This window comes from Ornithorhynchus anatinus, chromosome X1 (assembly GCF_004115215.2).
Source record: "Ornithorhynchus anatinus isolate Pmale09 chromosome X1, mOrnAna1.pri.v4, whole genome shotgun sequence".
Lineage (NCBI taxonomy): Eukaryota > Metazoa > Chordata > Mammalia > Monotremata > Ornithorhynchidae > Ornithorhynchus > Ornithorhynchus anatinus.
Window position 1 is genome coordinate 112,335,846 of NC_041749.1, and position 22,685 is coordinate 112,358,530.

The 22,685-nt window shown below is 44.4% G+C and overlaps 1 protein-coding gene across 1 annotated transcript in view; it reads right to left on the reverse strand.

The window, feature by feature from the left end:
* CPAMD8 (C3 and PZP like alpha-2-macroglobulin domain containing 8) overlaps positions 1-22,284 on the reverse strand; it is a gene marked incomplete at its 5' end in the record, with an annotated part of 120,137 nt that extends 97,853 nt beyond the window's left edge. The window contains 13 exons of the mRNA XM_029051144.2: positions 2,512-2,640; positions 3,484-3,654; positions 8,385-8,612; positions 9,633-9,741; positions 10,019-10,103; positions 10,699-10,812; positions 10,954-11,008; positions 11,627-11,644; positions 11,913-11,965; positions 12,124-12,289; positions 16,557-16,579; positions 18,893-19,044; positions 22,178-22,284. Of these exons, the coding sequence (XP_028906977.2) occupies positions 2,512-2,640; positions 3,484-3,654; positions 8,385-8,612; positions 9,633-9,741; positions 10,019-10,103; positions 10,699-10,812; positions 10,954-11,008; positions 11,627-11,644; positions 11,913-11,965; positions 12,124-12,289; positions 16,557-16,579; positions 18,893-19,044; positions 22,178-22,284 (1,410 nt within the window). The remainder of the gene's footprint in view (positions 1-2,511; positions 2,641-3,483; positions 3,655-8,384; positions 8,613-9,632; positions 9,742-10,018; positions 10,104-10,698; positions 10,813-10,953; positions 11,009-11,626; positions 11,645-11,912; positions 11,966-12,123; positions 12,290-16,556; positions 16,580-18,892; positions 19,045-22,177) is intronic.
* Positions 22,285-22,685: the final 401 nt, after the last annotated feature.

The following is a 22,685-nucleotide window of genomic DNA, read 5'->3' on the forward strand; positions in this document are numbered from 1 at the left end:
GAATGAAAGAGGCAGAGTGGGGATGAGAATGCAGATCCTCTGACTCTCAGGCCCGTGCTCTTTTCACTAAGCCATCCTGCTTCTAGGCCGATGGGGTGAGCAGAAAAATTGGGTTCTTGGAGGAGTCGGGGGGTGGGGTTTGTTTGGTTTTTTTGACAGTCTGGTTCATTTTTTTCATACTTTTCTACAAAAGTAGAAGGGGCCACTAGGAGAATTTAGGACATAGGACAGTAACAATAATGGCATTTACTAAGCCTTGACTTTTTGCCAAGCATGGTGCTAAATCCTGGGGGTGGATGCTAGAAAAGCAGAAATGGAGAATCCTTATATTCTCATCACCGGGGCCCATCCCTAGTAGGGTGTGAGAGTTAAAGAGCAGAACCACTTGTGACTGCAGTCATTCTGCCCTTAAATCGCTCAATCCATCCATCAATCAACAGTATTTATTGAGTGCTTAACTGGGTGCAAAGCAATGTACTAAATGCTTGGGAGAGTACAATGCAACAGAGTTGGCAAAGCTCCTTATGGGCAGGGAATGTGTCAACCAACTCTGTTACATTGTACTCTCCCAAGCAGTTCATACAGTTCTCTGCACCCAGTAAGTGCTTAATAAACACCACTAATTGATATAGATGAGATTGAAGTGCAGTGAGTAGGTTGGCATTAGAAGAGTAAAGTCTGCGGGCTGGGTTGTAGTAGGAGATCAATGAGGTAAGGTAGGAGGGGGACGAGCTGATTGAGTGCTTTAAAGGTGATGGTAGAGAATTTCTATTTGATGTAGAGATGGATGGACAACCATCGAAGGTTCCTGAGGAGTGGGGAGATGTGGACTGAATGGTTTATGAAAAAAAGGATCCAAAAAGCCGAGTAAAGTATGAACCCAGTAAGGACTCAATAAATATGACTGACTGGAGTGGAGAGAGGCAGGAGGTAGGGAGGTAAGTGAGAAGGCTGATGCAGTAATCAAGGCAGGTTAGGATACCTGGTTGCATCAGTTTGGATGGAGAGGAAAGGGTGGATTTTAGCAATGTTGTGAAGGTAGAACCAACAGGATTTGGTGACTGATTGAATATGTGGGTTGAATGAGAAAGAGGAGTTGAGGATAAAGTCAAGGGTATGGGCTTGTGAGACTGGAAGGATAGTGGTGCTGTCTACAGTGATGGGAAAGTCAGGGGGAAGGATAGGGTCTGAGTGGGAAGATAAGTAGTTCTGTTTTTGACACACTAAGTTCAAGGTGTCGGCAGGACATCCACATAAAGATGTCCTGAAGGCAGAAAGAAATGTAATAATAATGTTGGTATTTGTTAAGCGCTTACTATGTGCAGAGCACTGTTCTAAGCGCTGGGGTATACAAGGTAATCAGGTTGTCCCACATGAGGCTCACAATCTTCATCCCCATTTTACAGATGAGGTAACTGAGGCACAGAGAAGTTAACTGACTTGCCCACAGCCACACAGCTGACAAGTGGCAGAGCTGGGATTCGAACCCATGACCTCTGGCTCCCAAGCCCATGCTCTTTCCACTGAGCCATGCAAGATTGCAGAGGAGAGAGGTCAGGGATGGAGAGGTAGGTTTCAGAATAATCCACGTAGAGATGGTAGTTGAGCAAATGGGTTCTCCAAGGGAGTGGGTATGAATGGAGAATAGAAGGGAATGCAGAACTGAACCTTGAGGCACCCCCCACAGTTAGAAGTTGGGAGGTAGAAGAGCCTGCGAAAGAAGCTGAGAAGGAGTGGCCAGAGAGACAAGAGAACAGTGTCAGTGAAGCCAAGGTTAGATAATCAGTCAGTGGTATTTATTGAACACTTACTACGTGCATAGTATTCATTCAATCATATTTATTGAGTGCTTACTGTGTGCAAAGCACTGTACTAAGCACTTGGGAGAGTACAATACAACAACAGACAGTCCCCTCCCATAGTGAGCTCAAAGTCTACTACCAAGCATTTGGGCAAGTACCACACAACAGAATTAGCAGACATGTTCTCTGCCCATAATGACCTTACAGTCTAGAGAATGTTTCCGGAGAAGGGAGGAATTCACATGTTAAAGGAAGCTGAGAGATTGAGGAGGATTAGGATGAAGTAGAGGCCATTGGATTTGGCAGGAAGAAGGTTATTGGTGACTTTAGGGAGTGAAGGAGGTGGAAGCCAGATTGAAGGGGGTTCAGGAGAGAATTAGGAAAAGGGAAGTGGAGGCAGTGGGTGCAGACAACTCACTCAAGAAATTTGGAGAGGAACGGTAGGTGGGAGATGGGGGTCATAACTGGGGGGAGCCGGGGGGGGTTAAGGGAGTGGATGTAAATGAAGAATAGAAGGGAATGTGAATTGAACCTTGAGGGACACACGTACATGTTTGAAAGCAATCAATCGTTTGTACTAAGTGCTTGGGAGAGTACAATACAACAGAATTTGCAGACACGTTCCCTGCCCAAAATGAGTTCACAGTCTAGAGGGGGAGACAGACATTAATATAAGTATTTTATAATATACAATATATAATAATCCTACCTGAAAAGGTATGCCAGGTGGTTGGATCTGGATATGGCATTTACTAGGTGAGTACCAGCTGCTAATAGATAAATAGTTGGGTAGATATTGGTCTCCTGCAGGCTTCCCATTAATTGCTGTCACTTTTGTCTTAAGAGAAGATACATCTGAATGTTATTCACATGATCTGAAACAACTGCTGCTACCTTTTTATTATTTCTTCTTTCACATGGGGGGTGCCTTGATATATTTAAACCCATGCTTTGCACATAAGGGATGGGGGGAAGAGGGGAAATGCCCCCAAGAAGATCATAAGGATGCAGAGACTGGCGATAGACATGGCTCATAGCCCAGCTTCTTCCCTTCCACAAGGTCAACCCCTTGGCAGAGTTTTTCCCTTCCCATCCTTTTCCTTGAAACTTCACTTTCACTTGCCCCTCCCTCTCATCACCTCATCACCTATCCAGGGCGACCTGGATAGGCCATAGCAGAGGGGATAACACCATCATTTCTGAATTGGGAGAACAGAGAAAAGACATTGCTCAAATCCTCCCCTTCTCAATAGTGTGGAAATCCCACCACACTTGGTAAAGTGTTGTTTTGTTTATTTTGTTTTGCCTTCGTAGAGCTGTCGAGGGGTGATGGGGAACATGAGCGGGGAAGAGGATAATTTGGAAAAAAATTGACAATCGCTGATTTAACCCAATGCAATTCCTCCCACCTTTCTCCTGAGATTTTAGACACTTCATTTTCCCTTAGCCTTTTATTTTCCTGGATGACTGAAAGTAAACGATTCCCAAGCATTCTAATAAAGCCATGGGGTAGAAAAGCAAATATTCTAACACAAGTAATGTAATATGATAAAAAAAAGGAGAAAGGAACACACTACAAAAATTTTCATTGTATTTGGCCAATTTTCTCTAGCTTAACACTTTCATAAAATCACCACTTTGCCATAAAGTATATCTTCCTTCTATAAGGTCCTTTACTTACCTCTAGCCAGACATACTGGGCAATTGGAGGGATGGAGGGAATTTCAAACTCCACCACACCCTTTCTGGACTCTAATTCACTGATGTAAACGTTGTCCTTCGGAGTCAGTTCAGCTTTGATTTGGACCGTCACCCCATCTGCTGGGGTACCATCGGGGAACAACACATCTATCTGCACATCGACGGACAAAAAAAATTAATAAATGCCCACTTTATTGTCTTGAAGAGGATACTTAAAAATATGACATGACAAGATTGCAGTTTGAGGCCAGTGGTTTAAGCTACATATTTTCCTGATATATTCTTGATTAGCCCATCTACAGTTTGTAGTCCTTCTAGGCTCTACGTTGGTTATGGGCAGGGAACGTGTCTGTTGACTGTTGTAGTGTATCCTCCCAAGCGCTTAGTATGGTGCTCTGCACACAGTAAGTGCTCAATAAATATGACCGACTGGTCCATCGGGTCAGTCAGGGCAGCATGGGAGCTTCCCTTGAGCTCCCAACAAATCAGGGGATAGACTTTGTTGCCTCCCCACCAAGAGATTCCCTCACTCCCAGCCCAACTCTAAAAATAGAGAATACTGGGAATACTGTGAGGTTTGTGCACCACGATATATATTTTGATGGTATTCGTTAAGCACTTACTTTGTGCCAGGCACTGTACTAAGCACTGAGCTAAATACAGGCTTATCAGGTTGGACACAGTCTGTGTCCCACATGGGGCTCACAGTTTTAATCTCCATTTGACAGATGAGGGAACTGAGGCACAGAGAAGTGAAGTGGCTTGCCCAAGGTCACACAGCAGACAAGTGTGAGAAGCAGCATGGCGCAGTGGATAGAGCACGGGCCTGGGAGTCAAAAGGTCATGGGTTCTAATCTCAGCTCTGCCACTTGTCTACTGTGTGACCTTAGCAAGTCACTTCACTTCTCTATGCCTCAGTTACCTCATCTGTAAAATGGGGATTGGGATGCCATGTGGGACAGGGACTGTGTCCAACCTAATTTGTTTGTATCCATCCCAGAGCTAAGTACAGTGCCTGGCACATAGTAAGCGCTTAATAAATACATCGTTAGAGAAGCAGCATGGCCTAGTGGATAGAGGACAGACCTGGGAGTCAGATGGTCATGGGTTCTAATCCCAGCTCTGCCACTTGTCTGCTGTGTGACCTTGGGCAAGTTCATTCATTCATTCAATAGTATTTACTGAGCACTTACTATGTGCAGAGCACTGTACTAAGCGCTTCGAATGAACAAGTAGGCAACAGTCCCTGCCGTTACATAAGACAGTCCCTGCCGTTTGACGGGCTTACAGTCTAATCGGGGGAGACGGACAGACAAGAACAATGGCAATAAATAGAGTCAAGGGGAAGAACATCTCGTAAAAACAATGGCAACTAAATAGAATCAAGGCGATGTACATTTCATTAACAAAATAAATAGGGTAATGAAAATATATACAGTTGAGCAGACAAGTACAGTGCTGAGGGGATGGGAAGGGAGAGGGGGAGGAGCAGAGGGAAATGGGGGAAAAGAGGGTTAAGCTGCAGAGAGGTGAAGGGGGGGTGGTAGAGGGAGTAGAAGGAGAAGAAGAGCTCAGTCTGGGAAGGCCTCTTGGAGGAGGTGAGTTTTAAGTAGGGTTTTGAAGAGGGGAAGAGAATCAGTTTGGCGGAGGTGAGGAGGGAGGGCGTTCCAGGACCGCGGGAGGACGTGGCCCAGGGGTCGACGGCGGGATAGGCGAGACCGAGGGACGGTGAGGAGGTGGGCAGCAGAGGAGCGGAGCGTGTGGGGTGGGTGGTAGAAAGAGAGAAGGGAGGAGAGGTAGGAAGGGGCAAGGTGATGGAGAGCCTTGAAGCGTAGAGTCAGGAGTTTTTGTTTCATGCGGAGGTCGATAGGCAACCACTGGAGTTGTTTAAGAAGGGGAGTGACATGCCCAGATCGTTTCTGCAGGAAGATGAGCCGGGCAGCGGAGTGAAGAACAGACTGGAGCGGGGCGAGAGAGGAGGAAGGGAGGTCAGAGAGAAGGCTGACACAGTAGTCTAGCCGGGATATAACGAGAGCCCGTAGCAGTAAGGTAGCCGTCTGGGTGGAGAGGAAAGGGCGGATCTTGGCGATATTGTAAAGGTGAAACCGGCAGGTCTCGGTAATGGATAGGATGTGTGGGAGGAACGAGAGAGACGAGTCAAGGATGACACCGAGATCACGGGCCCGAGAGACGGGAAGGATGGTTGTGCCATCCACGGTGATAGGGAAGTCTGGGAGAGGACCGGGTTTGGGAGGGAAGATGAGGAGCTCAGTCTTGCTTATGTTGAGTTTTAGGTGGCGGGCCGACATCCAGGTGGAGACGTCCTGGCGGCGGGAGGAGATGCGAGCCTGAAGGGAGGGGGAGAGGACAGGGGCGGAGATGTAGATCTGTGAGTCATTTGCGTAGAGATGGTAGTCAAAGCCGTGAGAGCGAATGAGTTCACCGAGGGAGTGAGTGTAAATGGAGAACAGAAGAGGGCCAAGAACTGACCCTTGAGGAACTCCAACAGTTAAAGGATGGGAGGGGGAGGAGGCGCCAGCGAAGGAGACCGAGAATGACCGGCCAGAGAGGTAAGAGGAGAACCAGGAGAGGACAGAGTCCGAGAAGCCAAGGTGAGATAAGGTATGGAGGAGGAGGGGATGGTCGACAGTGTCAAAGGCAGCAGAGAGGTCAAGGAGGATTAGAATGGAGTAGGAGCCATTGGATTTGGCAAGAAGGAGGTCATGGGTGACCTTAGAGGGAGCAGTCTCGGTAGAGTGGAGGGGACGGAAGCCACTTATCTTCTCTAGAACTCAGTTCTCTCATCTGTAAAATGGGGATTAAGACTGTGAGCCCCACATGGGACAGGGACTGTGTCCAACCCAATCATCTTGTATCTACCCCAGCACTTAGAACAGTGCCTGGCACATAGTAAGCACTTAACGAATACCATTATTATTAAGTGGTGGAGCCGGGATAAGAACCCAGACCCCCTGACTCCCAGGCCCATGCCTGGGCCAGGAGCTGCAAAGGGGCAGAAGGAGGTCTGGAGTTGTCAACTAAAGAGCAGGGCTGGGGTGGCTGTGTAATAGAGTCCTCTGTGGAGAGATCAGCTAGGAGCAGGGGAACTCCTTCCCTCTCCTAAGGAGAGGCAGGAGTGGAAGGTGGGACCAGACTTCCTTAGATATTAATTCCCCAAAACCACCCTTCTCTAATAGGATTCTCTACCAGCTTCCCCAATTAATATTCCTTTATAGGATCCATTTTCCCCTAACCAGGATGATTTAAGTGCCATCTAGCCTGAAACCTGTAGGTTGGACTACGTCGTCACTGTCCATCTGTTGCCGAATTGTACTTTCCAAGCGCTTAGTACAGTGCTCTGCACACAGTAAGCGCTCAATAAATACCATTAAATTACTGAATGAATGCTACAGTCATTACCCTAATACGAGCCATTACTGCAAGAGTTTCCTACTGGTCTCCCCACCACAAATCTCTCCCCTCTCCGGTGCAACTAATACGTACAAACAAGACTCTTCTAAAGTCATTTTTTTAAAGCGCCGGTCATATCACTTCAATTCCTCAAAAGACTACGTATGCTCACTCCCAATTATTTCCCACCTATACTTCAAGCTCTTGAAATTTGGTTTAAAACTTTCCACCAGCTAGCTCCCGTATTACTGGTGGACACTTCTCCCTTTTTTTATGGCATTTGTTAAGCGCTTACTATGTATCAATCACTGTTCTAAGTGCCGGAAGGGACACGAGCTTATCAGGTTGGACGACATCCCTGTCCCACACGGGGCTTGCAATTTAAATTGAAGGGAGGAGGATTTAATCCCCATTTCACAAATGAGATTACTGAGGCATAGAGAAGTTGAGTGATTTTCCCTAGGTCAAACAGCAAGCAACTGGCAGTCAGGATTAGAACCCAGGTCTCTCTCTCTGTCATCCCTATATATCCCATCTGTGCCCTTTGATCAGCCCAAGCTAATCTCTTCACTGTTCCCTCAACCTTGACTCTCTTGCCTCCAATCACCCACACCATATCCTACACCTAGAATTTTCTCCCAGTTCTGCTTTGTCAAACCATGTCCCTTCTCCCTTCAAAACCTTACTAAAAAGTAATTCCTATATGAAGACTTCTCTGACTGATACCTTGCTACTCACATCTGCCTCTCAATTACTGCTTTCTTAGCACTGATGGGCATGTCTATAAACTTTAAGTATACATTTGTTTTATGTTTGCCTGCCTTGCCCCATGAAAGAGAAAACTCTAGGATGGGGACACTCTGTTATTCATCTCTGCAGTATGGCCTAGTGAGAAGCAGCGTGGCCCAGTGAAAGGAGCCTGAACCTGGAAGCCAGAGGGCCAGGGTTCTACATCCGGCCCTGCCACTTGTCTCCTTTGTGACCTTGGACAAGTCACTTCACTTCTCTGTGCCTCAGTTCCCTCATCTACAAAATGGGGATTCAATACCCGTTCTCCCTCCTACTTTGACTGTCAGCCCCATGAGGGACCTGATTATCTTGTATCTACCAGCACTCAATACAGTGCTTGATATATAGTATGCGCTTAAATTTCACAAATTATAATTACTATCACTGTCTCCCATCATCGTCCTCAGTGTCAATCAATCGTATTTACTGAGCGCTTACTCTGTGCAGAGCACTGTACTAAGCACTTGGGAGAGTTCAGTACAACAGAGTGGGCAGACACATTCACTGCCCACAATAAGCTTACAGTCTACATGGGGAGACAGGCGTTAATATAAATAAATATATTATCTAGCCCAATGCATTGCACCATATAGGCACATAATGAATACTGTTCTCATTGAGGAAGATGATGATTCCTCCACGTCCCTTCCAACCTTTTGGCTCTCCGACTCTGGGGATTACCTTTCCTTTGTAAGGCAGACCAGGTTTGAACTGTTTTCTGGTATCTTTGGTGTATTTGATGTCAATCAGCTGTTTCTGAACTGGCGTCGAATCATCAAAAGTGACCTGTTTACTCCCATCCGTGCTGGTGACTGTTGCCCAGATATTGACGGTACCTCGAAAGTGCTCGGGGACATCGGCAGGCATCATGTTCCTAACACACACGTCGAAGACTGCTGAGCCATGTATCTGCAGGGAGAATTCATCACAAAGGAAATGTTGCTATTACAACTGTATATTCCAGTTCCATCTAGAGCAACTCGGGTTCTTCCTTTTCTTTTTTTAATTTATTAGCCCTTTCTTTTGTCGTCGTGAACTTCAGGGAACAAGCAGGGACAGTATTACTATCGGGGCAACGAGGATGACTGCCTCAAAAATCCATTTTGTCTATAGTATGGGGCCTATCCATAGCCCTTACAGGAGTGGGGGAGGAGGATGCCCCTAAAAATAATAATAATAATAATAATACTTACGGTATTTGTTAAGGACTTAATTATGTGCCAGACACTGTACTAAGCACTGGGGTGGATACAAGCAGAGCTGGTTGGACACAGTCCCTGTCCCACATGGGGCTCACAGTCTCAATCCCCATTTTACAGATGAGGTAACTGAGGTGCAGAGAAGTAAGGTAACTTGCCCAAGGTCACACAGCAGACAAGTGGTGAAGCCGGGATTAGAACCCATGACCTTCTGACTCCCAGGCCAGTGCTCTATCCACTACGCTGTGCTGCTTCTAAAAAGCCAATGGATGAGTCTCTTATCCTGTGCCTGGCAGAGCTACTAAGATGTCTGGACTTTGAGGATTGGGGCTTAGAGTCTAAGGCAGTTCACTTTATGCCTTCTATAACCCCAGAACTTCAAGCCCCAGGAGTATGTGGGGGCTTTGGGCCTTCTCTATTTCCCCCTCTCCTCAGGCCCCCAAATCATTTTCTCTAAATCAGGGGAGGGAGGGGCCCTGGATCCTAGGTGGAATTTGCTCTGGAGCTGGAGACAAGGGGAGAGTAGATACTTCATTCAACTTAAAATGAATCTCTGTAGCTTTTTACCCAGAATTATATTTTTTATGCATGATGTAAAATTAAAAATTCCTTCAGGCAACCTCTAGAACTGGCACATCTATGGAACACATCAAAATCAATGAAATGTTGGGCGCGGATCACCCAGTGGGAAACCGAACGTCGACATCGTTTTCTAGGTGATTTTTCTCACCTCTGTGGTTTTGAAGACAGAGTGTCCCACCTCATGTCTATAGTAACCCACACCATGTATAGTCATATTGATCATCAACTTTCCAGTCACTGGCTTCCCAAATGTGTACCTGGAATAGAAAGAAATGAGGTCATTTTATTGCTGCAGAAGAGACCAGAGATGCAGAAAAAAAGCCTCGTTAATATGGAAGGAAAAGAAACCATCTTGAAGGGCTCCAGAAAGGATTTTGTCAAGTTTGACAGCGTTTTGAACCCCTTGGCAATTTTTTATGCTGCAATTAGGAGACCCAAGTTGGTGAAATGGAATGTGTTCAAAGACAAAAAACAAAACAAAATGAGGCTAATTCTGAAGGAATAAAGAGGCTGCAAATGTGCAAGGCCTCTTACCTGGCATGGACAGTCCCCTTTTCACAGTTCGTGAAATCCCGGATATACTGAGGGGGCTCAATGAGTAGCTCAAACTTTGGTAACACTAAACAGAGAGAAAAGGAAGAGGGATGTTAAATTCTCAATAGGAGATGAAGAGCAGCTTCACCTGGTGGATTTGTATTATCTGAACCGCTAGAGAAGATGAGGGGAAAAAAATTCTAATTTGCACCATAATTTTGATTGGAAAAAAATTATACTGAAGTTTGAAGGAACCTGCCTTGTTCATGCTATCTCCCACGCTGAAATTTCTTCAGGAACTTTGTCATTTTGCATTATTCTTTAAGGTGAGTTGAAATTGTTTACTTCAGAATAGTTGTAGTATAAAGACCCTTGGGAAAATTCCCAAAATAAAGGGGTGTTTGAGCGAGTACACTACAAGAGAATTGGTAGACATGTTCCCTGCCCACAGTGAATTTACAGTCTAGAGATAAACCTATTAGCCATCTCTAGCATTTAGGCTCACCATTAGTACTTACACATTTATTCAATTGTTCACTCAATTACTCCCGAGATATCTGTATGTCTATCTCTCCAATTAGATTGGAACCTCCTTGTGGGTAGGGAATGTATCACGTATTTGTTTCGTACTTCCCAAACGCTATGCACAGAGTATCAACCTCGATGAGAAGCATGCTCACCATATTTCTGAACTTCAAAGGATTTGTTGTAGGTGTGTCCCTGCATTTCAGCAAAAATGAACCACTCCCCAAACACCGGTTGATCGGACAATGGGAAACTGATGTTGACAATTCCTGGAAAAAGAGAAACATCTTTAGGTCAAGCATCGAATAACTGCTTATTGTTTTGCCTTTCAAAGAGACAAGAACCAAAATCAAGAAAAGGGAAGCCAAAGGAGAAGGCTGAAAGAGGAAAAACAAACAAAAAAAACTTACCACAACAAAATGGCTTCAAATCATTCCATTCTATCATCCGGGATCCACGAGGGTCCTGAAGAATGAGGGATATAAACTTATGTCATCATTTTTGTTTTTAGTACAGTTAGCCTTCCTCGAGGTTTAAAACAGTTTTTCCTTCTTAAGGTAGGGGGGTGGTCACAATTATTTCACAAATCACTAACATAAGCCTGGTAAAAATCTAAAGAAACAAAATAGGAATTTTAGGAAAAACAGAGGACATAGTCTTAGAAATGAACTATCTGAACTTCAGTGTTAATCCCTGAAACTCACAGAGACAATAACCTCTCAAGACAACATGCCAGTGCAGAAAATTCATTCATTCATTCAATCGTATTTATTTAGCATTTACTATGTGCAGAGAACTGTACTAAGTGCTTGGAAAATACAATTCAGGAATTGTAATTGCAATTCAGAAAAGAAAAAATGCCAGTTTGAAGGCCTCACTGGAACTGGGGTTGGAATGAAAATCTGCTGAAATAACTGGAAAGGAAAGAGAGAACCCAAGAGTATAGAAATGGTGAAAAACCAGAGCCACGTATTGCTTCCCATTTTCTGCCTGGTTGTGGTGGAGGAGGAGAGGAAAATGGGGGTTTTGTACCTGGGTGGAGCGGAGCAGAGCAGAATCCCCTGCTTCCCAGAATATACTCACCACTATGTAGGCTTCCATCTAAAACAAACAAAAAAAACCAAACAAATAGGAAGGATAAGTTTTTGTGCATGTCACCCACTCTCAACATTAATTATATTTACTGAGTGTTTGGGGGCATAACCATTGACATTATTGATTCCAAGTAACTATGCAAGGACGTAAGTAAAGAGGCATGCATTGACAGGCACTGTTCATCACAGAGTTCTTGCATTTTCCAATTCACACTATACAATCTCTTTGATAATACCTGAATTTGCACCTTAAATGAGAAAGGTGTTCTTCTTACCTTCTCACTGACAGGTCTCAGATCAGACGTCACCAGGAATAGATTTATCAACACTAAAAGGAAGGTGAAAAGCATTTGTAAGTTAAGCTCTGGAGAATGGCTCCTGACCCATTCTTCAGAGAATATGACAGAGAACATCGGCTTTTGATTTTCCAAGCATCTAATCCTGGAAGGGAGAATATAAACCAGTCTTCTTGCAGGAATACATTACCTTTCTGTTTAGGCTTATACACGGGCTTGTCTGTCTGAATGAACATGGATGACCCTTTGCTGTCGATTGTCACAGTCGTGTAATTGTGAAAGATATAGCCTTCCTCTGTCAAGTGGCGATTTCCCCAGACCTTCAAATGTCCTTGGCCACGCAGACCAGAAGGTACCTGGAAGGTATACAACATAATGGAGAGGAACAGAAGATCTAGGGGGTTGCTCCTGTCATTGCCCATTTCTCCATCTCTAAAAAGAAAGAAACGACTGGGGAGCTTTTTCTTTTTTTCCACTTTTCTTGTAACATAAGGACCAATATTATGCAGAGCAATGTCCAGATTTTGTTTGGGAACACTTTTACTGCTGACATATTCTAAATAGGTGGCAACGCTCTCAATATCCTAGAGTTCAAATCTTTTGAGGAGCAAAACTTCAATTCTTCAGATTCTTGCAATGATAAGATACCCCATGTAATATAGTGAAGTTGCGGTTATTCAAAGAGAGGGTGAATATAGTGCTTACAGGTTGAAAGCAGCTGCACTGTTTTGCAAGACGTAGGAAAGATGTGGTAAAAGCAATAAAACTGAGGCCAGTGAGAGCTTGTGAAAAATTCAAAAGGAAAAAAGGCAGACGTGAGTGTCTTAACAGTTTTATTCTGAATAGCACAAATTCAAGCTATTATGAGAAATAAGTTAAATGATTTTTTAAAAAGCCCCAAACAAAACTTTGAGCAGTGTTCGCAAATCAACAGACCTTTCAGTTTTCAATCAAGCTTAAACATTGAATCTCAACAATCTGAAAAATGGATCAACCATTCAGATCTTCAGCTATTACCCAAATGAGCTTTGGTAATATATTTTTGAACAGCCTAAGACTGATTTAACTTGTCTTGAGAAGATAAACGAGAATCAACCATGACCTCCTGGATTCATGACACTTGACTTAGGAGCGATTACTGGCCATAAAAGGAAACAGCCAGCAGAAGGGTAATATACAGTGACTTACAGCCAATTCAAATGGCCTCAGTCTTATCTGTATTTAATTTAGGAAATGTTGCCATTCCCCTTGGAGAGGCAGTGAGACACCAGAATGACTCTGCCCTTGGGTATTAGAGAAAAAGTAAAATAAATCTGAATGTCATCAGCATACCAAGGATAATTCAAGCCATGTCAATGAACAACAACAACAACAAAAGAATGGAATTAAACAAAAAAGACAGACTAAAGAGAAAAAGACCAAAATTTAGCCACAGCAGGACAAGCAAGATTAGGGTTGTTTTAGACCAGAATAATAGGTAAATGATAAAAATGGGGGAAAGCATGCAGTGCCAGTTAAATGGAAAAGGCAAAATTTGATGTCTGGTATTTCTGAAATAAACTGTTCTTCGGTCTGTATCCTCCCCACCCCAACCCCCGGCCCAATTACCATTTGCAATCATACAGACTTTCCCCACACATAAAGATCAGGCTCCTGACCTAATTTGTTAGGATTCTTTCTTTTTCAAGGGGTCATTTTTATATGCAACATGACCATATCCAGGAATAGTTCTGTCCAGAGCCCAAGAGCTTTTCCAGATTGGGTTCTATCCCCATAAATTGACTATTTATTGCAGTTCTCCTCTTAAAATTGTGTCATTAATGCTTGCATCTTAAAATATATTTAAATTGTGCCTGAAGGAAATGCAGTGTTCAAGAGACACATTTAGCTTTAGCTGTAGGATTGTAGCTGAAGAACAATATTTCTATTTTGTCTTGACAAATTGATCTATCCATTAAGCCCTCTACCAATTCAGCCCTGGCACCACACACCAGAAAATTATGGAATGACTTTGCCACATTACGCACATTCAGGCCACTTTTGCAAATACTCACCAGATTCCCATTCATCACTTCATGTTATAACATACATGAATCAGACATACAACAAAAGAAAAGGATTTTCAGACAGACCTAGAAGTACTCCCCTTGTACTAATGAATAAAAGCAAACGATAACTTGTACGGAGGCTAAAATATTAACTTAATCTATCATATTGGATTTTCAACAGCATAAGACAGATTCAGTATGATTCGATCCAGAGCTGCCACTCTTTGCCTCTGATATCCAGACACTGCATTTCCCTAACAGTACTCTAGTACGATCCTGCGTTGAGATACGATACCTGAAAGGAGTTCTCCCATTGGGCCTCTGGGCACATTTTTGCCTCTTGGATGCAAGCACATGAGGAATGAATCCCTCCCGGCCACCATTTCATAAGCACACGGGAAGGGCAGAAGAGTATACGGGTAAGAAATAATGGTCCGTGGAAATATGACACTGGAAGGGAGATTCCCCTTCAGGGGCCGGGCCATATTCCTCCTAGGCCCAGCCTGGTCTGTCAGGAAACCAAACTCTGAAGCTTTTGTAGGTTCAGCTCCTCAGTTCAGGCCCTTGCAGATGATCCCTACATGTGTTGAGCTGACATGACGTATACTCACCTTCAGAGAAAAACCTGAAACATACTGCTAAAAGTGGCTATTCGAAAGTATGCCAAGTAAAAGGTCTTTATTATCACTTCATGAAGGCCAAATGAAAGTTGGGAAAACTGTAGCGCCATCTGAAGAGCACTGCAGTACAAGTAATCCCCCCTCTTATCATTATTTTTTTTTAAAAGCAGAGGACTGGGTCTATTAAAAGAAAAAGGTGATTCAGGCTGACTGCTCATCTCCCCAGGAGATGTATGAGAAACAGACAACTAAATTTGCTGAACTGTGGCAAAAGGATGACTACAGTCCCTTAATAACAATCAAGATGGTTTTGGTTCATTCTGGTCCAGATCAGAGAACTAAAGTGACTAATCCACTGAGCAATTTAGTCCCTGCAGCTCTGTTAGGTTCTTAGCAGTGATGTTCTGCCAGTATTCCAGATGCATGTCACAGTTTAATAACTATGAGATTGTACCCCACCCTCCATCTCCCATCGGGGATAACAACCCCAAGGCAAGCCCTGCCTAGAAAAATGAGATCCAATACATTAACACATCACATTGTCTTTTACTCCTGGCCCAGAGAAGCAGGACTAACAGAATTTAATAGCAGAAGGAAAAGGTATCCACCGTTAGACTTGGAGTGCTAGGCCCCTTTCCATAACCATTAACAAAACGAGTGCTAAAAGACAATACATTCACAAAAAAGGGCATCGAAAGTTTTAAGACTCACTGGAGGAGATATTAGAAACCCATAAGAAATTTGTTTAAAAATAAAAGCAAAAACATTTCAGAACCTGTTAAATGGACTGATCTCGAACAAAGGGAAGGAGTGAGATGTAGTGAAAAGAGCACGGGGTTCGGAGTCATTCATTCAACCGTATCTATTGAGCGCTTACTGTGTGCAAAGCACTGTACTAAGCGCTTGGGGGAGTACAGGAGACCTGGGTTCTAATCTCAGTTCTGCCGAGTAGCCTTGGGCAAATCACTTAATATCGCTGTACCTCAGTTTCCTCAGCTCTAAAATGGAGATCAGCTACCTGATCTCCTCCCCTTGGACTGTGAGCCCTATGCGGGACAAGGACTGTGTTGGATCTAATTACTCATCTCTACCCTGGCGATTGGTACAGTGCCTGGAACATAGTAAACGCTTAACAAATAACCACAATTATTATTATTATTATTACCCTTGAGAAAACCAGAGGGCTTTGCTTGTAAATGCTTAAATGCAACAATAATAATAGTAATAGAATAAATCAAAGGCAAAGAAATTCAAATGAGGTCCAATGGCTTTCTAATTTTTTTTTTAAATAACATAGTCATCATTTGGGAAACCGGAAAATAAATTGGGAGTGTGCCTGTGAGGGTTTTGGGAATTGTTTCTGAAGGGTAGATATTTGGTATGTTTAGTTAAGGGGTCAGATGCTTTTAGACAGGAACTCCTAAAATGAAAGAAAGAGAATTTCTCATTTAAAGAGTAATAGCGCTTTCAACGTCCATCCCAGTTGAGTTTTTCACTTCAGTTTCGATTATATTGCCGGGTTGAATTTATTTCCAAATTGCCATTGAGATTGTTCACTAAGTTTCCCAAATAGCAGAACTTGGATGCATTTTCCTAACCCCATTTCGTGATCCAGCATCACCTATACTCTAAGCAAATAGATGCAAAGTCCTAAGAAGAACTCATGTTGGTTACAACTGCCACAGCAACTCATTTCGGAATGATTTCCCATTCAGTCCCTCTGATTTGTGATCAGGTTCTGCCAGTTATTTTTAGAAACAGGAAAGGCAATAGGATTTTCTGAAAAATCCACATGACATTTTCTCTCATTTACCGACTAGATCAATTAACAGAATAAACAAACATAAAACAATTTTGATCAGAGATGCTTTTCCATAACTTGCCATTTCTCTTTTGTGATACACTTTCACTGACCTCTCTGAAAGTGGCATGCTATAAAAATACTATAGGCTTACCTTGAGCTTAATGGTCCCTTTATCTAAAAGAAAAATAAATGAAAATGGTTAAGATGGTGGTTTGATTTTCCACACTCAACCAAGAGAAGTAATTTCAATCAATCGATGGTATTTATTGAGCACTTACTGCGTGCAGAGCACAGAGCTAAGTGTTTGGGTGAGTACAATACAACAGAGTTGATAGACACGATCCCCGCCCACAGACCAGAGGGGGAGGACAGACGTCGAAATAAATTACAGACCGACGGGTACATGAGTGCAGTGGGTGTGGAGGAGAGGTGGATAACAAAGCGTTAAGGGGTACAGAACCAAATGCATAGGCGATGCAGAAGGGAGGGTGGATAGGGGAAATGAGGGCTAAGTCAGAGAGGAGATGTGATTTTTCGGAGGGCTTTGAAGGAAGGGAGGGAGGTAGTCTGTCGTATACAAAGGGGGAAGGAGTTCCAGGCCAGAGGGAGGACGTGAGCAAAGAGTCAGCGGCGAGAAAGACAAGCTCGAGGTACAGTGAGTAGGTTGGTGTGAAAGGAGTGAAGGCTTTAGACTTCTCTACAAGTAGGAGAAAACCCAATAAAGGGTGGATTCTCTATAGAAATGCATTTCTAGGCCATATTTCTTCCAGGTGACTAGAACCTTGGCTAAGGGTGTGACTCAGCAAAATGGATTTCTTCTCTCTGTGGAAAGCTGTGGGCCCGGAGAGGGGGGTGGAGAGGTGGACTTAGCCGAGCTATTCAGGAGAAACTTGGCCAGACTGTCTATATTCATTCGTGGCTTCTGCCCAAGGTAAGCTGCAAAGTGCTCCGAGGGTAGAGCGCTGATGTTTAGGGTAGGCTTCCAAGAAGGAGGACAACAGTTGGCTGCCAGAGACCCCAGCCTTTCTAGGGACTTGAATCCTAATGAGGAACCCATAGAGCCTACGTTTGTTGTCGCTACCTGCCAGTTAAAGCTTCTGTTTGGCATGTGTCATGCAGATGAATAAATACCACACCCACAGTGTACCCATCAGCTCCTTTTCATCCTGAGACCAAAGTTAAATAGTAGAATGAGCCAACTTCCAAAGGACAAGTATGGTAGATGCGTGTGTACGTGTTTACCCAGGTATTACCAGGTTTAAAATTAGACAGACTCTCTTAGAAGATTGCAGATATGGTAATTCTATATTGGTGAAGATGGGGAGAAGGGACTGAAAAAATAAACCCTCAGCTGATGTGGAACCTGAGGAGACTTGGTGCCTTGTCTTCTTCCACTCGATGTTTGCCTTAAGGAGTTATTTTTCTGTCCTGGATTTCCCGCTATAAGCAGGGCTTATGCCAGAGGCAGAGAGAAAAATCAGCAGAGAAGGCAGAGGGAAGGTAGCCTTGAGAATGAGAGGATGCAAGGAGGAGAAAGTGAAATTAAGAATAAGAACATAAGAGAAAGAGGCATAAGAACATGAGACAGAGAGGCGGGAGAGCAAGGGAAGTACGATGGTCGTGGTGGTAATGGGAGGAGGCTGATTTTGTGAACATTGTAGTGATCATAAAGATCTGCAATCACTTCTCACTTGGACTAGGGTTTTGAGAATAATAACTGTGGCATTTGTTAAGCGCTATGTGCCAAGCACTGTATTAAGCGCTGGGGTGAAGACAGAAAGGAACCAAATCTCGGAATCCACCAATTCCCCCCCTCGTACTCTCGTTCCAAAGGACTTCTGAAACGCTGGTTATTTATGCACGGCTTAGTTCTTAAGGCCAGGGGGAAGAGACAGAAGAGGGAGATGAAGGGGAAAGTATGAAAACTTGGCAACAGATTTGTGGATCAGAGGCTTAAGAGAAGAGAGGGTAAGACAGCAGAAAGATAGCAGAGGGGAAAGCCAACAAGAATGATTTAGAAAACAAATAAGGCAATAGACGAACTCTTTACATTCTACTATTAAAGAGGAGAGTCTCAACCTGTAGGCAAAATAGAAAAATGATATTTGCTTGCAGGCAAAAAACTCCCTCAGCCAGAAGGAAGTGGAGATAAATCATAAAGGCTACGAAAGGTCCTAGATAGGGGTGACCAACCCTTACGAAGAGACGAGATTTGCTGAGAGCCGAAGATTGAAAAACAAAACAAAATATTTTGACCCGAACAGTTGGTAGGGAGGGTACTGGAGTTGAAATTGCCAGTAATGCCCTGGCAATATAAGATGGGGTGTCACTGTGAATTAAAAGAGTGATTACGATACCATCTCCAAAGGCAGGGCAGTGTTAGGCTAATTTATTTGACTTGATAAAAAATATTGGAAAAAAAAATCCCCGCACCACCTCAGCTCCTTCATTTGCCCATGGGATTGATCAGACATAATGAAAACTTACCCAAAACTGCCCCATGACCATGGGCTACAGCCTCTCCTTTGACCACAAGCTGAATCTGGACTGTTGTTTCCTTAAAGGAGTTAAAGATCGTCACACTGATAACTTCCTCTACACCTGCTCGGAAAACTGATGGAGCTGCTATCAAGTAGCCCCTGGAAAAGAAAAGGGGTAAATGGGTGAGGAAGAAAAAAAGTCATCATTCAAAAAGATTATATGTACTTAACTGGCATTCAATAGAACCAACTGCAACTCTTCTCATCTGAAACGGAATCATTATGCTGCACAAAGGAAATTCTATGTATTCGGACATTTCTCCAGCATCTGTCTCCACAGTACCAGTTTTGGCAGGCAGGAAGACAGAGTTCTCTCTCGGGCTGAGAATGAAAACTCCTTGAGTTTTATTTCAGGCAGCTCCTTCCAAGTACTGCACAGGAGTTTATAGCTTAAAAGAAAACCTTAAAAAGTTCCAGTGTGGTTCTACCCAAGACAAGTTGACAAAATGGCTTAGGGATTTGATCGTCAGAACCTGAAACCTGGATTTTCCACTGACATCCTCTGCAACAATGGGAAGTGCCTTATCTTCCGGCCTGTCAGTTTCCCCATCTTGAAAAATATGGAGAAGAAGAAGTTGCTCCTCAAGTTCATAATAATCAAAGATTGCAAGTTGCACTCTCCACACTAAACTTTTCTACAAAGACAGGTTACTTGTGAAGTCTCTGGGCAATTTGCATCAGAAAGAAACTATAAATTCTGTTTTAATATCCCAGCCCAAAATAATCAGTCAAATTTACTTGCTAACAGCATTTTAGACTTCGAAATCAGCACCATGTGAAAGTGTCATCCTTTTGCTGCTTTACTACATCTGTGTTTCGCGGGTGGCAGATAACGCGAAAGATGTTGCCATAAACAAGAGATAGGTGTGAGCAGTTCAGCAGAACTCTAATGGCAGTGAAAGTCATATTACAGTATCGCAATAGGCATGCTTTCAAGAAGAGATTTTAATAATAATAATAATGTTGGTATTTGTTAAGTGCTTACTATGTGCAGAGCACTGTTCTAAGCGCTGGGGTAGACACAGGGGAATCAGGTTGTCCTACGTGGGGCTCACACTCTTAATCCCCATTTTACAGATGAGGTAACTGAGGCACAGAGAAGTTAAGTGACTTGCCCACAGTCACCCAGCTGACAAGTGGCAGAGCCGGGATTCGAACCCATGACTTCTGAATAATTATGGTATTTGTTAAGTGCTTACTATGTGTAGAGCACTGTTCTAAGCGCTGGAGTAGATACAGAGTAATCAGATTGTCCCACGTGGGGCTCATTTTTTAATCCCCATTTTTACAGATGAGGTAACTGAGGCACAGAGAAGTTAAGTGACTTGCCCAAGATTTTAGGAACACCATAAATCGGCATTGTAATGTTTGTCTTATTTCAGGCTCTATCGCAAGTAATTTAGGCTATTCATCAGCACTATATGCGTATGTAGAATTTAGGGCGCACACTGAGATTAATCTGTATTCTTTTTTAAAAAATGCTCACCCATGGCTGGAATATCTTATTAAAGGTCATCGAGAACTTGATGTTACCAAATTAACTTTTTATTCAGTTATAAAGGTTAAAGCAGTGGGATAATGGCCAGAAAAAAGTCACAGAGGTCCATAACAAGAATCTTACTAACAGCTGTGATGAGAACCCTTTTTGATCATTCAATTCTCCATGGGATCTTCATGCAGTCAATGTGAAAAATGTTTCCAATACGTTTACATTGTCCTTAAAATGTCATACTTACGCCTGTGGTTTTGTTTAAAAAATAAATAAATGAAAAACCCCAAGTGTTTTCTAGAAGTTAAGGTTTAAAGTGTAGGACATGCAAGAACAGTTTTAGCCTTCTGTGTCTTGATTGTTGCAGCAGTTGGGTCTTTTAGGCAATGATGAATTGTTTCTCTGGGATGAAGGTCAGACTATTTTGCAACCTCAAAATCATCATTTAGTGGATTCCAACCCAGGGTTTCTCTCTCAGCAGGCCCCATTACTATGGAAATCCTATTTGACCGGACAGGCAGTGAGATCTCTGTGGTACTTTAGTCCGAATGCATCAGCTACTGAGAACTTTCGGAACTGGGAATTAGTACTCTCTGACACCTTCTCATAAGGGATGCCCTGTTTGAAATCTATCAGATCAAAACGCTTCAACGGCTTAAGCAATTGCAAATTCCCAGGAAAGGAAAAATCTGGTTCCCCTAGAGAGGAGATGGTTGCAGGCAGTGGGCAATTTTTCATTTCAAACTGGCCCCCTCGACTACCAGCTCAGAGCTAAATGAAACCCATACAGTTACATTGTTGGGTCTGATTCTTACTTTTGTAGGGGTGTTGGGGACGGGGCGGAGGTGTGGGGGGGAGTTGTAAACATGGCCTGATTAAATTAAGCCGTCTAACAGCGTTATGTTTGAAAATAAAATGTTTAACTTGGACGGACTGAATAGTACCTTGACAGCTCCTGCTCAAGACCCTTTGACTAACAGCCCTGTCAGGTTTTAGCAGAACTTGGCAGGATGTGAAATGTTTTTTACTAAGTAGAGTAAACTGAAAATCCTCCATGGCAGCTAGTTAATACATCTACTCACTATGTCAACGGGTCATAAACTAATGCAATAAAACAAAGCAAACCAGGAAAAATGCAAAAAAAAAAAAAACCCACCCAACTCTTCCTTCTTCCAAAAAAAAAGGTTTGCTTTTTTTAAGGAAAATGCAACTGGAAGGACTGAGTTTGCTTTTATCAACTTGATAGATATATATGTATGTGTGCCTGTGTGTGTGTATACACTCACACCCATATATATCCCTAACGGTATCAATTGGTTTTTCCACCTTAGTCCTTTTCCCCCAAATGACTAATGAAGAAGTCAGCCTGGAAAAGTAGATGATATAGAAGATCAAGAAATCGGATAGCTCAGATGCCCCTCGGAGGAAACCAGACGCGAAGACTTCCCAAGCTTTCCCGGAGCCGCGGCACGGGGAGAGGCCGGGCGACAGTAATAACGACGGTATCTGCTAAGCGCTTGCCAGGTGCCGGGCACCGTGCTGAGCGCTGGGGCGGATAGGAGCCAAGCCCGTGTGGGGTTCCCGCTCTCCATCCCCGGGAACCGAGGCCCAGAGAGGGGAAGTGACTCGTCCAAGGTCACACGGCAGCCGAGCGGCGTAGCCGGGCTGGGGCGGGAGTCTCGGCTTTTGCGGCCGGCCGGCCCCTCGGCCCCCTCCCCCGGGTCCCGGCCGGGGGGTCCTCACCGTCTGTCCCGCTGCTCGGCGGCCAGGCTGGCGAGCGGCGGCGGCAGCAGCAGCAGGAGCAGCAGCGGCAGCGGCAGGCACCAGGTGCAGCAGCGGCGGCGGCGGCGGCGGCAGCAGCAGCAGCAGCAGCGGCTGCCGCTCGCCTTCTCGGGACACATTTTCTGGCTCCGGGGCCGCTTCGACCGGGCGGCGAGGCCCCGCCGTTCCTCCCGCGACTGCACAGCCCCGGCCCGGAGCCCCCCGCCCGTCCCGGAGAGCTGCAGTGGGAACGGCCGGCCGGCTGGCCCGCAGAGGAGCCTTTTGTTCCGCCGTTCCCCTTCGGCGCTCCGTGCGGCCGGTGCCGCCCCCCGGGGCCTGCAGCCGGTCCCCGCCCCCCGCCTCTCCGCCCGCCCCCTGCCCCCCTACCCCCCGGTACCCGCGCCCGACCGCTCCCAGCGCTGCGGCCGGCCCGGGGGTCTTTTGTCTCCGAGCCTCGACCTCTTCCTGCGCCGGGGAAAGCTTGCCCGCC